General features: G+C 34.4%; 2 protein-coding genes across 3 annotated transcripts; both read left to right on the top strand.

Moving 5' to 3' along the window:
* Nucleotides 1–3,288: 3,288 nt before the first annotated feature.
* LOC132302470 (receptor-like protein EIX2) lies at nucleotides 3,289–7,763 on the top strand. 2 transcript variants are annotated; one of them, XM_059799349.1, is made up of 2 exons: nucleotides 3,289–6,199; nucleotides 6,785–7,763. In XM_059799349.1, exon 1 carries the CDS (start codon nucleotides 3,466–3,468, stop codon nucleotides 6,181–6,183), a length of 2,718 nt encoding a protein of 905 aa, XP_059655332.1. In that variant the 5' UTR covers nucleotides 3,289–3,465; the 3' UTR covers nucleotides 6,184–6,199; nucleotides 6,785–7,763. The 2 variants fall into 2 exon arrangements, with proteins under 2 accessions (XP_059655332.1, XP_059655333.1); XM_059799350.1 differs by having other exon boundaries at nucleotides 6,793–7,763.
* Nucleotides 7,764–8,703: 940 nt separating this feature from the next.
* On the top strand, nucleotides 8,704–11,111 carry LOC132304607 (receptor-like protein EIX2). The gene is made up of 2 exons (XM_059802359.1): nucleotides 8,704–10,998; nucleotides 11,097–11,111. Exons 1-2 carry the CDS (start codon nucleotides 8,704–8,706, stop codon nucleotides 11,109–11,111), a joined length of 2,310 nt encoding a protein of 769 aa, XP_059658342.1.
* Nucleotides 11,112–15,991: the final 4,880 nt, after the last annotated feature.

Raw genomic sequence — 15,991 nt, forward strand, 5'->3', positions numbered from 1 at the left:
AATGCCAACAATTGATAGAAGAATAGTTAAAAACAAGAAGAAAATTCAGTCTAATCAACCATTTGAAACTCAAATTAGTATGGATTTCCACTTATAGCTCTATTATACCCAATAATGCAAACAAAAAGAACCATAAAGCAATTTTAGATTCACATTTCACGAACAATAAAATAAAAAAAAAAAAACCCAATCGAGGTTCGGGAAGTCATGGCAGAGCCATGTTTGACACCATACTGTAATATACCAGCGGGTTGCCAAATGAACTAGTTTGCAATCCAACAACATGACTCAATATAAATCAAATAAATATAAAGATGTAATCTTGAATCTAATGTGGCGATAGTTAATTTGTTTTTTCTTATTATTATTTTTTTGGTCATAGCTAAAAAAATATTAATGTTCTCTAGTTTAATACATATTACGTTATAAAAGATTTGTATTTCCTATTTTAACAAATCGAACTAAACGAGAAAAAAGAAAGAACAAATAATTACAATATGTTTTCTCTCTATGGTTAATTTACTTTCCTTTACTAATCTTTTTAATATATATACAAGTGTGTATACATATATTCTCTCAAGCACTTTCTATGTTTTTCAACAACTCTATATCTTTTTTGTGTATTTCTTTAAAATTTAATTGTAATTAGAAAATATTATTTTAATTATGTAAAAATTAAGGTTTTAACTTTTTACTCACCAGAAAGAAATCACTCAGTTATGGTAAAAATATATAACTTCTAGTTTAAATTATTTATAAATTTAATAGAAAGAGTATCCCAAACGAAGATATATTATAGCAAGATTGAATTCAAGTTTTTAAGTTATATTAGAGTTTAGATTCCAGATTTATAAGTTTTGTTATTTTTTCTCTCCTTCATATATTAAAATTTTTCCTATATTAAAAATATTACTTTTAAAATACACAAATCACCATCTCTGATTTTCACATTTGATTTGGTAGTTAAAGATGACATATTCATTTATTATTGGTTCACATCGATAGTAAGTATGATGTAGATCCTTACTAGTGAGGACTTACGTATTGTTCATCAATTAAAATTCGTGAAGTATAATATTTTCCATTTTTAAACTTTGGTCACTAATTTCTAATTTTGCCACTTTGAAATTGCAACATATTTCCATTCTCTCTCATTGAGAAAAATCTAAGGTTGAAAATTCACATTCGGAAGCAATTAGGATTACAAAAAATAACGATACTCAAAATCTAGGGCTGAACTGAAAACCCTCTTGAGAAGCTTCCGGCAACCTCAGCAAGCTTTCGACGACCTCCAACAACTTAGGCTTCTGGCAAATTGTTCCAGAGTTATTTATATGGTAAATTTATGCTATTACACATACACACGAAAGCTTCATGAATGAAGAGGCCCATTTTATTTCACAAAATCCATCTTAAAAAATCGTAAAATATATTACATAAACATAAATTCACATATGAGATTTCAATTTTTTTTTTTTTTTGAGAATTTTCTATTATTTATATTTATTTTTTTTAATTGAAGCATGTTTCTTCAGATTAAGATGCAAAGGAATGGATTGATATAATTTGGTTTTAAATTTGGCCCACAGTCATTTAAGTTTTAACACGTGGCTGGCCACGGTTTTTAAAGTTGGGTCTAATAGCACTAATAGTGAGAAAATTGGGGGAGAAGAAAATCCAAAGTTTGTGATTAAAACGTGGTATTACGTGGCTTGTCACATCGATCTTACTTGAGTTGGTATAAAGTCGTTAGATAGGAGTCGTCAAAATTATCATTTTCTTTAAATGAAACATAATTTTGTGTCCATATATGTCAGAAGATTGAGTCCAAACCAATGCATGACTATATTATTTGGGTCTTAAAATGATTTTTTTTTTCTTTCAATGCTGTGAACATAATTTATGAATATGGATGCAATTTGAGTATATGATGGTGTACTTGAAATTCAATGATTGTCATACAATAGATAAATTATACGTATGCAGGAAAAGAAATTGCAGGTTAAGTTTTTTTTAGAGTACGTGTGTGTATAAACTTCATAACACAAGCACTATTCAAGTTAGGAGTGCGATTCAAAAGTAAAACCTCAAAAACTTAAATCTCGAATTCCTACCAATATCGCTATGCCTTTGAGAACACTATAGGTTAAGTTAGTCCGATGACTTTGATGAGATGAGTATTTATTTAATTTTTAGGCCCATTTTATTATAGATATGATCACGTATCAGCTTTTAAAATATATATAATTATGTAGGGATATACACACACAATATATGATTTTTAGGCCCAATTAATTTTAACTTTAACGTTTTGGTATATTTAAACATAGCAACCCAACCCAAATAGCTTCATTCACTTTAAAAGCCCAATAGTTCAAGCCCATCCTATATACCATCATCTGACATTTTCATCCCTTGCAACAAAAATTAGCCGTATCCAAGCGATCAAGCTTCCATCCCACGGTCGGAGAATTACCCGGCGACGCTCCGTCAATGCTGAAGCCTGAAAGTTAGCTCTCTGACTCACACACTCGGTTGATTTCAAATATCTGAACTCATCCTCTCTCATATTGTGTTGATGGTCGACCAGAAACTTTGCACGTGCCTTATAATGGAAACAAATAAAGGAAATCGGAGATCGATAGTGATGATCAAGATCACAACTCCGTGAAACGATTAGATACGAGCATGTATATAAATATGCTTAGATGTTTAATTTGTTTGTAAATTTCTGCATATATATGTGCGGTTCTATGTAATATATATATATATATATATATATATATATATATATATATATATAGCGAAGTTCGAAACGCTTAGTGGACGGTACCAAATCGAGTTCGTAGGATCTCAGGTTGAGTTCGACCACTTGCTAGACTACCAAGCTGAGCTCGAACAGGCCTCTACTTTACTCGGCTCGGCTCGGCTCGTATCGTACTTTGTAGCATATTTGATTAGCATGTGGGAGGAGAGAGTCCGTCATGTATGATGTATCCCGTGGTAGACTATGAAGTAGTCTAATAAGTCCGGAACCACCATTGTCCGCGGAAAAATAAATAAATCAACCTTAAGATTAGAAAAATCAAGTCCCTAACAAGGCACCTTCCTAGACACAGAGCTATCAATTATTTAAACCCAAGGACACGAAATGGTAGCAGCACGCTCCCAAAGTCTACAAGATTTTGGAGCAAAGAAGAGATAATGACCGTTCATGACTGGACTAATACTTCATAAAGCCAATGCTGACTGAAGAGGTCTGTCATAATTACTATTGAAAAAGCAAAAGCGATGTTGCTGCGAACCTTGGCTTCGAACTGCTACAATATGATTAATGGATACCAGGGGCTTTAGAAGTCAACCAGTCTTGCCCTATAGGATTATAAATTCTTGTTTGGAGCTACACTTACATTTCAATCTTCAACATTTCCATTTTCCACCAAGTTATTCTGCATTCAACAAGTCATGAGAACACCAACTAGAACTGTTCTTGTGATTCTATTTACTCTTCTTTTCATAGAAAGATTCGGAGTTGGGCTGCAGCAGAATGGAGACTCATATGTAAGCTGCATCGAGAGTGAAATAAATGCTCTCATCAAGTTCAGGGGTTCCCTAATAGATAATTCCAACCATTTGTCATCGTGGGATGGAGAAGACTGCTGTACGTGGACAGGAGTGAGTTGCAGTAATAGAACAGGCAAGGTTGTGAAGCTTGATCTACATAATATGCACTTGCAAGGTCAGATAAATCCTTCTATACTCAACTTGAGTCATTTGCATTATATAGACTTGAGTAATAATGATTTTTCAGGAACCCAAATTCTGAAATTCTTAGGCTCCCTTACGAATCTGAGGCACCTTAATCTCTCGAATGCTGCTTTAGGGGGAAAGATTCCCCGTCAATTTGGAAACCTCTCCAGCTTGCAATATCTCGATCTTCACATGAACTCTTTTGATGGTCCAATTCCTGATACTCTTGAAAGATTGTCCTCTCTTGAAATCCTTGATTTATCTTCAAATAGTTTTCTAGGTTCAATTCCAAGTGAAATGGGAAATGCCACACGGCTTACTTTCCTTGACCTCTCTAACAATGAGTTAGAAGGTGAAGTACCACGCACTTTGATGAATCTCTGCAACTTGCACATCTTTGATTTGTCCAATAACAAATTCAGGGGAAATATTCCAATTCTGGGGGGAAATACATCCACTTGCCTCAGAAGTAAATTAAAGGAGTTGCGTCTTGGATCAAATCAGTTTAGTGGTTTTTTGCCAAATCAGTTAGGTGAATTTGAGAATCTAGAGTATCTTCTTCTTTATTCCAACTCATTTAGTGGTCCAATCCCAGCGTCACTTGGAAGACTATCATCATTGAAATGGTTAGATTTTAGTGATAATCAGTTAAATGGAAACATTCCTACGAGTGTTGGACAACTTTCAAAGCTACTGAGGTTAGACATCTCTAGCAATTCTTTAGATGGTGTGGTATCAGAATCTCACTTTTCCAATCTCATCAACTTAAATGAATTGTCCATGTCTTCAAACTTGTTGGCTGTGGATGTGAGCACCCAATGGATTCCTCCTTTTCAACTAAAATATATCAAAATGGCATCCTGCAAACTCGGACAACAATTTCCTGCTTGGCTACGAACACAAAGTAATGTTGAGGAGTTGATCATTTCTAATGCAGGCATCTCGGATACCATCCCGGATTGGTTTGAGAATGTGTATTCTCATACTAACTATTTGGATATATCCCACAACCAGATCATTGGAGAAGTGCCGAAATTTCTAGAGTCTAATGGTACCAATAGGGAGTTAATTTTGAATTCTAACAAATTTGAGGGGCGGTTAACACTGTTCCCTTCAAATGTTGTTTTGTTAGATCTCTCCAACAATTCACTTTCAGGGTATATTCCTCAAATTGATAACAGGAATGTCAGATTGGAAATTCTTACTCTCTCAAATAACCAATTGAGTGGTGGCATTCCGACATATTTGTGCAAGATAACAACCATGCGATTTATTGATCTCTCAAAAAATAAATTATCAGGGAAACTTCCTTGGTGCATGGGAGACTTGTATCGACTAGAGGTGCTTGATCTGTCGAATAACAGTCTATATGGTGAAATGCCTAGTTCTTTGGGTTCCCTGCAGCAACTTAATTCTTTACACTTGCGCGGCAACAAGTTCCACGGAGAGCTCCCTTTGTCTCTACAGAATTTGGCATATCTGCACATTCTCGATCTAAGTGAAAATGGGTTCACTGATATCATACCTCCATGGATTGGAGAAAAGCTCAGTTACCTAAAATTTTTGAATCTTAAATCGAATAACTTTTATGGTGATATTTCTGCACTCTGCAATCTCTTCAATCTTCAACTGTTAAACTTGGCGCACAATAATATCACTGGGGATATTCCGCCTTGTTTTGGTAGCTTCACTGCCATGGTTTTTGATCACAGACTAGAGGAATATGAGGAATATGGTGTGGATATAAATTACAGAGAAAGCATATTAGACTCTATGAAAGGAAGAGAATTTGAATTTACCAAAATCCTCTCACTTCTCACATCCATAGATCTTTCAAATAATCATTTAGTTGGGAACATTCCAGAAGAGTTGATGAATCTTTCTGGGTTGGTGAGTTTAAATGTAGCTGGAAATCATCTTAAAGGAAGGATTCCGGAGAATATTGGCCGTTTGGAACAATTGCAATCTCTTGATTTGTCCAGAAATGAACTTTCCGGTTCAATTCCTCAAAGCTTGTCTGCTTTGTACTATCTAAGCCGCTTAAACCTGTCATGTAATAATTTATCAGGGAGGATACCAACAGGATATCAACTGCAAACCCTTGAAGATGCATCTATATACATGGGCAACAATGGACTTTGTGGACCACCACCCTTGAAGAGTTGCTCAGTTGATGAATTGTCTAATGCTCATGAGCCTGTTCACGAGAGTAAAGGTGGAGATGAGTCGGAAATTCTGTGGTTCTATGCAGGAATCGGACCTGGTTTCTTGGTTGGCTTCTTAGGAGTTTGCGGCATTTTGCATTTCAAAAGATCTTGGAGGTATGCATACTTCCAGCTTGTGGAGAACATGTACAACAAATTATCATTGACAATTGCATTGAAGACAGCTTGGGTGCGGAGAAAGTTCGGAAAAGATAATTTTGGAAAATAAATTTCATGCTAAAATGGTTAGTCTCTCTCTCTCTTGAATACACACATGTATATTAGCCAATCTACGCTTTTTGTATTTCATGAACATATTATTTTGTCTGTCTTAATTTGTTTTAGTGTTTCTTGCATTTTCCCCTTTGGAACTTAAACTGAAACTATAAACTCATTTTAACAATCTTAGCATAGTGGAGGGTTTCCTCAATTATCAGCTAACTTGAAGAATAGGCTCTCAATCTCCATTTCATTCCTACCTCTGTTTTGAATTATTTTTATTGTGTGTGTATGGTAATGTAACATGTCCCAGATCCTACACTCTATTAAAGCTACCCAAGAAAGTACCTTAGAATTGTGTTTAAGAAAATCAAATAGACACCTTAGAATTGGGATGCATTAAGTCGTTTGACCAATTCTAATTCCAAAACAGGATACTGATATATGGAAGCATGGTAAATTTTATTTTAAAGCAGCTTGGAATGTTTGTAGACCTAGGATTTCTATTTTGGTAGTCCTAGTACTACAACCTTCGAAGAAGGGGATTAACTTTAACCTGTGTGTGTCGTAATTATTACTGTGGGGAAGATTCTAATGATCACATCTTCTAGACATGCAGCTATGCTTCTCCATTGTGGAACTGGTTTATGCAACTGTGTAATTGGGAGGGACTGCGCGCAGCATCTACGGACCTTTCGTGCAGTTACTCAGTGGTTCATCTCCGATTCAGTGTCTTCTTCTATGGAGAGCTAGAGCAGGATTACTAGATGCTTCTACATTACTATTTTTAGTGTTTACGGTCTGAAAGGAATAACAGATTACATGGTGGTCTTCCGACTCCTGTTAATCAGTTAGCTATGGAATACTGCACTGCACAGAAGGGTTGTCTTCTATGGGACTCTCCTTAGCTGATTTGAATGTGTTGTTTTAGCTTTACTTCTTTTTATTCAGTGTGTTTCTTCTAGCCTGGGGTATAATGTTAGAATAGTTTTCTTAGTGGTTTTTGATCCCTTTTCCCTTTGTACTTTATTGTTTTATATGAATTAATAAAATCAGCAACATTCCCGGGGAAAAAAAAAAAAAATCTAATTCCAAAATGCCGATTCAGATTACATGGTGGAGCTAACAGTCAGCTATGATTTTTGAGCTGTAAAGAGGATCAGTGGAATAAAGGACGTCCTCGTCCTGGATAATAAAGTTGGACGATGCTGAACAGTTTTGGTTATTTCATGGAGTTCTTATTATGCTATATCAATTGAGTTTTTTATCCAATATGTAGTTCTGCAATTTATTAGTCTAGAATTAGTCGTAGACTGCGGATAGTCGGAGGAAAACAGTGAATCGAAAGCTAATTTTTTTTTTTTTTTTTTTTTATCAATTGAGTTTTTATCCAATATGTAGTTCTGCAATTTATTAGTCTAGAATTAGTCGTAGACTCGCGGATAGTAGGAGGAAAACAGTGAATCGAAAGCTTATTTATTTTATTTTTTTACACAAAATGACTGTTCTCAAACTCGAAATGTTGATAGCTGGACAATGATCATCAACTCAAAAACTGCAACCTATTTTCTATCATGCATCTTCTTACATTACTCCGCCATTTCCAAATCATTCTTGTATCTTCTGCTTTCCAAAGTGAATGCTGAATGGTACGGATTCAAGTTCTGCATATACATATAAAGTATATAGCAAGTCAATGCATCATAATGACGGCAGAAATTATAAAAAATGGGCATGTTCAATTTCAATTTTTCGGAACAGTTTCTTATTTTTAAAAGTAAATAAATAATAATAATACAGTAATAATTTTGGTCCTGCTTGCTCACTGGTATTTTTTATTTTTTTGATAAAACTGAAGAGTGACTATTGTTCTTGAAAACATGTTTGGTAATACATAAACCCCCGAACACCAATCGATCATCACTCCAATATCTCCTTTCAGTTGGAGTATTTTTTTTTATTTTAATTTTTTTTATCAGTTATGAGTTGGGTTTTGGCTGAGAGTTTGAATCGTCTCTGTTCTGAAGAAGCAAAGAATGACTTGCGCTGAAGATTCATCAATGACCTTGCCTGTTCCTTCTGCACTTAAATCTCACAATCTTGGCAATGGCGTTGTTTCTTGCTCCCAAGGGGTTAGTACCTCTTCATTATATATATTTATATATGTGTGTATAAATTTGTTTATGAATTTTGTTTGGCGGCTGAGAATGCACAGGGAATTCAATTCCTTAGCTTAGCCAACTTCAAAATATATGTTTTAAATTCATATATTATTTTACTTTGTGGGGCATAAGCAATTACGTACCTAATTACCTAGACGCGTCCCGGAGACTTGAGTCAACAATCAACAAGCTCTATTATTAGTTTAGTTACTAGTTCAAACTGTTCGTTGCATGCACACATCGACTTGGACTTTAAAAAGTCTTGTGGAGTCTTGCAAACATCATAATTTGATTCTTGTTAACAAATTACAACTGCACTTCAACTCAATCTTCACATTTCTACTTTGCTATTTTGCATACAAGAAACTATGAAAACACTCTCAGGAATTGTTCTTCTTGTGATATTACTAGCTCTTCCTTTCATAGGATCCGCGGTTCAGTTGCAGCACGATAAAGTTCCAAATGTAAGCTGCATCAAGAGTGAGCTAAAAGCTCTTACCAAGTTCAGGGAAGTCCTCATAGATCATTCAAACCGTCTGTCAGCGTGGGTTGGAGAAGATTGTTGTACGTGGACGGGAGTGGATTGCAGCAACAAAACAGGCAGAGTCTTGAAGCTTGATCTACGCAATCCAATTTTGTTCAATCTTGCTATGTACATCACCTATGACAATTATACAACATATCACGAGAGAGCACGCTTGCAAGGTGAGATCAATCCTTCCATACTTGATTTGAAGCATTTGAATTACTTGAACTTGAGCAATAATGATTTTTCAAGCATGAAGCAGATGCCAAGTTTCTTAGGCTCTCTTAAGAACTTGAGACATCTTGACCTCTCCAATTCGTTTTTCGAGGGACAAGTTCCCTACCATCTTGGAAACCTCTCAAGGTTGCAATATCTCAATCTTCACATGAATTCTCTACATGGTCCGATTCCTGATGCTATTGGGAGTTTGGCCTCTCTCACCTTCCTTGATCTTTCTAATAACTTCTTTGATATTTCATTAATGCCTAATTGGGTATGTCGGTTGAACAGCCTTTCTCATTTGGACCTCAATTCTATGACCTTTCTAGGTTCAATTCCTCCTTGCCTTGAGAATCTGACTTCGCTTGCCGTCCTTAACCTCTCTACAAATAGTTTTCAAGGTTCAATTCCAAGTGAGATGGGCAATATTACACAACTAATTGTTCTTGACCTCTCTTACAATGAGTTAGAAAATGAAATACCACGAACCATCCAGAATCTCTGCAATTTGCAGTGCTTCTATTTGTCTTACAACAATTTCAGTGGAGAGGTTCCATTTTTTGTGAGAAATACATCTACTTGCCTCCAAAAAAGTTTAAAGGCGTTGCATCTTGGATCAAATTACTTCAGTGGCTTTCTGCCAAATCACTTGGGAGAGTTTGAGAACCTAGACCACCTTCTTCTTCGTTCCAACTCGTTCAGTGGTCGGATCCCAATATCACTTGGAAGACTGTCATCATTGAAATGGTTGGATATTAGTGATAATCAATTGAATGGAAGCATTCCCTCGAGTATTGGACAACTTCCAAAGTTAGAGAGGTTAGATATCTCCAGTAATTTATTGTCCGGTGTGGTATCTGAACGTCATTTTGTCAATCTGACGATGTTGAGGGAATTGTCAATGTCTTGGAACTTGTTGAAAATGAAGGTAGGCAACCAATGGGTTCCTCCTTTTCAACTCCGATTTATTAGAATGGCATCCTGCGAATTGGGACCTCAATTTCCTCCATGGCTTCAAACACAAAGACTTGTTGAAGTGCTAATCATTTCTGAAGCAAGCATCTCAGATACCATCCCGGATTGGTTTGAGAATGTGTATTCTCACATCAACTACTTGAATATATCACACAACCAGATCAGAGGAAAATTACCAAAATTCCAAGAATCTTATGGTTTGAATAGGGAGTTAATTTTGAATTCCAACGAATTTGAGGGTCCGTTGACACCATTTCCTTCAAATGTTGTTGTGTTGGATCTTTCCAACAACTCACTTTCAGGACATATTCCTCTCAATGATGGAAGTAGGAATGCCATATTGGAAGTTCTTCTTCTTTCGAAAAACCGTTTGAGCGGTGGCATTCCAACGTATTTATGCGAGATAAAGACCATGCGGTTTATTGATCTCTCAAACAATAAATTATCTGGAGGACTCCCTTCGTGCGTGGGTGACTTGTATAGATTGGAGGTGCTTGATCTGTGGAATAACAGTCTATATGGTGAAATTCCCAATTCTTTGGGTTCCCTTCGACAACTCAATTCTTTACGCTTGCGCAAAAATAAATTTCATGGGAAGTTCCCTATATCTATGCAGAATTTGACATATCTGCACATCCTAGATCTAGGTAAAAATGAATTGACCAACTTTATCCCTCCGTGGATAGGAGAAAAGCTACGAAATTTGAAATTTTTGGCTTTTGATTATAATGAGTTATATGGTGATATTCCTCCACAGCTCTGCCAACTCTCTGATCTTCAAGTGTTAAACTTGGCACATAATAATATAACTGGACCTATCCCTCGCTGTTTCGGCAAATTCTTTGGTATGGTTGTGAATCACGGGCTTGAGGAACATGTGAAATATGGTGTCGATATAAACTATGAGGAAAGCTTTGAACTTGTGACTAAAGGACGTGAATTTGTATATCGCAACAAATTACTCCCATTTGTCGTATCCATGGACCTTTCAAACAATCACATAGTTGGAGAGATCCCTGAAGAGTTAATGGGTCTCACTAGGTTGTTTTCATTTAATGTATCCATGAATCATCTAAATGGAAGCATCCCAAAGAAGATTCGCAATTTGGAAGAATTGGAATCTCTGGATCTGTCCAGAAACAACCTTTCTGGTCCAATCCCTCCAAGCATGGCCGAGTTGCTGTTTTTAAGCTTGCTAAACTTGTCGTTCAATGATCTGTCAGGGAGAATACCAATTGAACGTCAATTCGGGACGTTTGAGTATACCAGCTACATAGGAAACAGTGGACTTTGCGGACCCCCAACCTTGAAGAGTTGCTTTGTTGATAAACCATTTGATGGGAGTAAAGGGGGAGAAAAAAACAGAATTTATTTAGTTCTGTGCTGGCATTTGATCTGGTTTTTTGGTTGGCTTATCGAGAATCCGTGGCATTTTGCATTTGAAGAAGTCTTGGAGGTATGCATACTTTCAATTTGTGGAGAACATCCACAACAGACTAGTGGCGGCAATTGCGGTGACAGCAGCTCGGGTGCGGAGAAAGTTCCAAAAGTTGAATTCGGAGGATAAATTTCTCTCAAATGGTCAGACCTCTATCCCTCTATCTTCAATGTACAATCATACACATTACATATTTGTACGTGTGTCTCTCTTTGCGTTTATATGCATATACTAAGTAGAGCAGTTTCATATCCACGTTTTTCTATTTGTAGGGACATAGAAACACAGTGTCATGAGCCTAAAATAAAATGTTACAACGGAATTTTGAGCATACAAGTATATATAATGTGCATATGAATTAATTATATATATATATATATATAACAACATGCATGACTATAAATTTGAGATGGTGTTAGAGTTCGAGCAAACCTATATATATATTAATTATATATATATATATATATATATATATATATATATATATATATATAACAACATGCATGAGCAAACTCTTTAACTAGTTTTTTCTCTCTGCTTTTGAAGAATATATTCCATGATGCCAAATGCAGCTCAATTATAATTGTAGATATTATTGCTTTCTTCAAATAATGACTATGTTGATTCGGAAACTTCAGGCCTGAATTACTGTTTCAAATAAGTAGCAAACTCAGTGGAAGCAGAGAAGACTCAAGAGTTAGCTATGGATTTTCTTCTGCTATACACGAGGTGCACTGCAATAAAGGTCAAGAAAGGGAATTCTGGACAAAATATATACGATGATAATTGATATGTTTTAATGGGGTGTGACAATTTCGTTCCTTCTATAAATTATTAAATATGCCTCTGCTCATATATGGTTTTGCGTAAGTAGAGTACAGACTACAGTCCAATTGAGCTATAATCTGCTTTTTTGTTGGGGTTACTAGTGAAAAAGTTAATCAGGGACGGTCAGGGCTAATTTTAGCAAGGGCTAGAGTTTTGTTTTCTAAGTAACAATTCAAGTTTAAAAATATTTTAGAAGCTTGTTATATAAACAAACCAAATCGCTCCGAGGGGCATAGTGGCGTTTGCAGGGATCTAGAAAGTAAGTCATTGAGATCTCGCTTTCTTGACTTAAATAATGCGTGTATTGTGGTGCCATATTCGTGCTTTAAGGGAATAAAATAAAATAAAACAAACCAAATCCCAAAATCACGTGACTCAGCTTGTTAGGCTCACATATTATAAGCTAGATGGTCACCAAAAGAGTTCTCGAGTATTGTGAATATGAGTCGTTTATTTGAGCAGTCTTAAGAAGGCACTAGATTTATCAAAGTTCACCAATTGCCTAGACAAAGCTTCATATCTCACCAGAATTTACTTCAATTGGGCAGCTTGGTTGATTGTTACTTCATAGGATAAAAGGCTCTGTTTGGTTAGATGGAACTAGCGAGAAAATAAAAGAAAAGAAATAAAAGAAATGAAAAGAAAAGTGAAGTAAAATTAATGAAAACAAAATTAATTTTCTTGGATACATTTGGTTTGTTTGAAAATTTATTCAAAAAAATTATAGAAAAATATCATGTTATAATTTGAACAGTATAAAAGTTACTAAAAATATTTGTACTTACCTAAACTGTCCTTATTTTATAAAAAAATTAATAATAAAATAAATAGTAGAATAATAATATATACATATAATATGATGGAGTTTTCAATTAATTCAAACCTAGCAAACTATTACTATAACTATTCATTTGATTACCATATAGGATGGAAAACAACAATTAGGAGTAGAAGTCAAGTTAATTCAATATCAGGCACTAATCAAGTTAATTCAATATCAGGCACTAATCAAGTTATTGTTGCAAACGACAAGTTATTGTTGGTTTGAAAGTATGAATGAAATTGTTGGATTAGGATAAAATAGGAATGCAAAATGAAAAGAAGTGAAAATTTTATTTTCTCATGTTTTGTGAATAAAAAGATTTGGAGAAAATAACGGGTTGCGAGAATCTTAATTGAAAATGTTATGATCGAGATTTTCATCCCTTGCAACAAAAATTAGCCTTATCCAAGCGATCAAGCTTCCATCCGACTGTCAGAGAACTACCCGGCGACTACGCTCCGTCAATGCTGAAGCCTGAAAGTTAGCTCTCTGACTCACACACTCAGCTAATTTCAAATATCTGAACTCATCCTCTCTCATTTCTCTCATATTGTGTTGATGATCGACTAGAAACTCTGCAAGTGCCTTATAACAATAGAAACAAGTAAGGGAAATCGGAGATCAATAGTGATGATCGAGATTACAACTCAGTGAAACGATTAGGTACAAGCATGCATATAAATATGCTTAGATGTTTAATTTGTTTGTAAATTTCTGTATGTATATGTGCGATTTTAAAGAGTTTCGACCGAAGTTGGAAATGCTAGTGGACGGTACCAAATCAAGTTCGTAGGATCTTAGGTCGAGTTCGACCACTTGCTATACTACTGAGCTGAGCTCGAACAGGCCTTTACTTTACTCGGCTCGGCTCGTTTTGTTTGTACTTTATTGCATATTTGATGCATATGTAGGACGAGAGAGTCCATCATGTATCCATGGTAGATTATGAAATATGCTAATAAGTCCGAAACTACAATTGTCCGCGGAAAAATAAATAAATCAACTTCAAGACTAGAAAAATCAAGTCCCTGACAAGGCACCTTCCTGAAAACAGAGCTATCAATTAATTAAAACCTAAGCACACGAAATGGTAGCAGCACGCTCCCAAAGTCTACAAGATTTTGGAGCAAAGAAGACATAATGACCCTTCATGACTTGACTAATACTCCATAAAGCCAATGCTGACGAATATGTCGGTCATATTTACTATTGAAAAAGCAAAAGAGATGTTGCTGCGAACCTTGGCTTCGAATGCTAGCTACAATCTGATTAATAGATACCAGGGGCTTTAGAAATCAACAAGTCTTGCCCTATAGGTTTATAATTTCTTGTTTGGAGTACACTTACATTTCAATCTTCAACATTTCCATTCTCCACGAAGCTATTTTGCATACAAGAAGTCATGGGAATACTCACTCTTGTGATTTTTTACAAATTGACACTATCACATTAACTGTGAAAGAAAAGAATTAATTAAATATAATTAATCAATAACTATGATATCATAAATTCATCACAAATTAATAAATAAAATTATAATTCAAATAATTAACTATTTTTATCTATAAATAAATAAAAATTTGTTATTTCCCCATCTTTTCTTGATAACTTATAAATGCATAAGTATAATTTATTAAAATTAAAATTTTAAATTAAGTAAGACTAAAATATGACATAATGCATTTATAGACATAGTTAAATCCTAAAAGTGTTCTCGACTCGTTTTATCACTAAATGGTATATAAACTCTCTCTTTTTTTCGTTAAATCAAAGGTGTATAAATTTCCAAAAACAAAACAAAATAATATCTATATATATTTATCAATACAAACAAAATTTAAAAGATCTTTAAAAAATTAAAAAATAAAAATTATCCACAAAGATCTATAAGAATCTATGTTTCACAAAGTGTGTGTATATATATATTTTATTACTTAATTAGGATGACGTCATTAAGAAGAAAAAGACGAATCTGCTCTTTCACCGAAGGGGAAAGAAGAATCTTCCAAGCGAAAAGATATTGAATTTAGTAAAAAAAAATTATATTTGAAAAAAATATAGAATTAAAATTGTATTAGGAAAGCAAAACGGTTGAGTTGGTGACGACACATATCAATTTATTCGTGTTGATAGGTTGATGACCCACAATGTATTAACGTATCAAAACGTTTAAAATTGTTTCATTTATATTGGTGGTAAAATTGACATATTTTACAGTATTATTGAAATTTAAACGGCAAACAAAAATATTTCACAAAAATAAAAATTTGAACGTAGGCATATTATTAGTGGATTTACTATCTAGATGCAGATAATACATAGGCATGTAGGCTTTCATGAAATTGACAAGCTATATGACTTTGTGGCATTAAAAGCTCATGTCATAATCCAGTAATTTCTTGGTAAGTCTGAAATAAATGTAAAGCCATAACTTCAAAAATAAATAAATAGTTGCTTCAATAATCTTATAACACAACATATCCAATTCCATTCAAAACACATAGGTCACGTTTGGCTAATAGTTTTGTTTCGTGTTTTGTTGATATATTGTAGCGAAATAAAACATGATAACGTTTTGCTGTCATTTGAATAATACCGAAGTGCTTTTAAATTTAAAGTCAAAATCGAAAGTATAAAAATGATACTTTTATTTATTTTCGCATTATTACAAAGCACTGCTAAATTTTTCTTTTCTTTTCTAAAATGACATTTTTAACTACTCATTCAATTTTGTGAAACGTGTAACATTTTTTTTATCAAACATGCTTTTATATTTTTACTTTTCAAAATTTTGTAACAAATTTATATTACCAAATAATCTTTGAAATTGCGTTAAACACACAAATA

The sequence above is a fragment of the Cornus florida genome, unplaced genomic scaffold, assembly GCF_030987335.1.
Source record: "Cornus florida cultivar Cherokee Brave unplaced genomic scaffold, ASM3098733v1 CherokeeBrave_3.0.0_Hap2_Chr04, whole genome shotgun sequence".
Taxonomy (NCBI): domain Eukaryota; kingdom Viridiplantae; phylum Streptophyta; class Magnoliopsida; order Cornales; family Cornaceae; genus Cornus; species Cornus florida.

What these genes read in the sequence shown, in the direction of transcription:
- LOC132302470 (XM_059799349.1), top strand. Translation starts at nt 3,466, where the DNA reads ATGAGAACACCAACTAGAACTGTTCTTGTGATTCTATTTACTCTTCTT.
- LOC132304607 (XM_059802359.1), top strand. Translation starts at nt 8,704, where the DNA reads ATGAAAACACTCTCAGGAATTGTTCTTCTTGTGATATTACTAGCTCTT.